We start from the raw sequence: 2,245 nt of genomic DNA, 5'->3' as shown, positions 1-2,245 counted from the left end.
AGATAGAAATGGCCAAGCAGTGCTTAAAAGAATACAGTGTCCGTGTAATTATTTCGGGGCATAAGCTAGCCGGAGGTGGCCAGGGTGCTGGGGACACAGCCCCACCGCTCCTATTTCAACAGTCACTCCACATATACTTCCTGCCTGTCACCCTCACTATACTTCCTGCCTGACTACTGGCCAATCAGCATGTTATTAAACCAGTACAACTGACAAATCTTTATAGTGTACAAGACCATTGTCCCACAGCAGGAGACACCAAAGTGTCACAGAGCAGATTGGAAGGAAAGAAGAAAAAAAAGGTAGAAATCCACATGACAAAATGTAGATTAAATGAAACAGGTTATTTGAATTATAAGAGTTACTTGAGACAAAGCCTAAGCTAAGATCTCAGCACTCATAATCAATAATAATTCTCAGTGTCATTATTGAAGAGTTGGTGGTCCCAAAAAAGAAAGTTCAACTACGATGTCCAAAAACATAAGAAATGATTTTTAAGTTGTAGCTAGCATGTACACCTAAGGCTAGCAATTGTAGATGCATTCAAAGTATCATAGATTTCCTGTTAGTAAAGGAAATTCTGTAAATATGTAAATATGAAATTCTGTAAAAAATGTTATTACTTTTCAATGTGTTTCAAATATAGACCTCAAAACAGACTAGGGGAATATTTTAGCTTTTTTGCATCTTAAGTTTAAAGTTTTCATTGTGTTCCTTTTTAGTACTTATGCTATATTGTCTAAGAGATTTCAGGTTAGTGTTTATGATTCTTCCTTTATTTCTCTGGAAATGCATAGTGGTGACATATTTTATCTGAGTCACGAGTCAGGAGTGGTAATAGATCTTCTGTCCCCAGTGATTACGCTGCCCACATAAAAGTACACTGATTTTATACAGTATTTGGGTCTGCTTAATCTCAGTGCATGGATTTTTGTTGGTTGTTAACAACTCTCGTAATAAAATATAAAATATTATCAGTAGTGGAAAATTAAAGGCTTTCAATATCTGACAATAAAACATTTCCAAAAAAGGACATGACCACTGACCTGAGACATTTTTACTGGAGAATCAGCCATTTCTTCTGGTATTTCTTCTTTGAGTATCTCTTTCAGGAACAATGAATAGATAGACGGCTTTTGTCCTTTCATATAAGAGGCCAAAAAGAAAAAGGAAAACATTAGTACTGAAAGCTGTAAGAGAACAAGAAAACAATGTCAGATCACATGAAAAGACCCAAGAAACAGAATATGTCCAGGTATCCAGACAGTGTTCCCAAATCCAGGAAAGCATGGAATGACATTTAAAATTTGAAGAGACAGTCAGTATCAACAATATTGTTGAATCCAGAAAGGAAATATATCTTCAAACTGATGAAAATATAAGTGCATTTCAAGATAGTCTTGACTTGACATAATCTATGTTATCAAACAGCCTCGCAGACAATAATTAGAGGCAAAATTTCTACAGGCGAATTAGAGGGTTTTTTCCATGAGAATAAGGGAAATAATAAATTTCATGTGAAGAATAGTAAAGTCTGGAAACCTGGAAAGAAATCATCCATGGGCAAAACATCAAATCACTAATTGTCACAGAGAAGGCATAAAACTATTACAAATAACCCATCCGGCAACAACATCAAAAACAAAAGCACTGTGAGTAAAAATGCCACTACCAGAAATCTAGCCAGTCTGTAAATTGATATGGAGAATCCTCAATTAAATCAATATGTCTTCAAGTTAAATAAGTCTAGCATGTTGACCCAGTTCTACCTCACAGATGATTGATCAGTCCCATTCATTGCCATTCTACTCTCAATAGCTACAAAATGGAACCAACCCAAATGTCTCTCGACTGACCGATGACTACTGAAAATGTGGTGTGTATACACTATGGAATACTATTCAGTTGGAAAGAAAATTTAACCCATGAGCTTTTCGGGTAAATAAATTCATCTAGAAAAGATCATATTAAATGAGGTAACCCAGAAAGACAGACATTGCTTGTTCTTTCTCATAGTAAGTTTCTAACTTCAAATGCTCAGATGTGACTACACAACCTGAAAGTAACCCAAAAAGTAAAAGGAGACCACTGTGGGGTGTGCGAGGAGTGATTGACAGGGAAATTAGAGCGAACGGTGATCTAAAAAGGGGTAACTGGAAAACTGCTTGGGGTGTGTGCTAATTATGGAGAATGGACAGATATATACAAAGGAGGTAAAATAACAGCAAGGATTTTTTAAAATCAT

General features: G+C 35.9%; 1 protein-coding gene across 1 annotated transcript in view; it reads right to left on the bottom strand.

Moving 5' to 3' along the window:
* LOC101990987 (zinc finger protein 2 homolog) overlaps window positions 1-2,245 on the bottom strand; it is an 8,885-nt gene that overhangs the window by 5,046 nt on the left and 1,594 nt on the right. Inside the window, 1 exon segment of the mRNA XM_013355440.1 lies at window positions 1,047-1,190. Coding sequence (XP_013210894.1) covers window positions 1,047-1,190 — 144 coding nt within the window.

This window comes from Microtus ochrogaster, unplaced genomic scaffold (assembly GCF_000317375.1).
Source record: "Microtus ochrogaster isolate Prairie Vole_2 unplaced genomic scaffold, MicOch1.0 UNK130, whole genome shotgun sequence".
Lineage (NCBI taxonomy): Eukaryota > Metazoa > Chordata > Mammalia > Rodentia > Cricetidae > Microtus > Microtus ochrogaster.
This window is presented reverse-complemented; position numbering and strand designations above follow the sequence as displayed.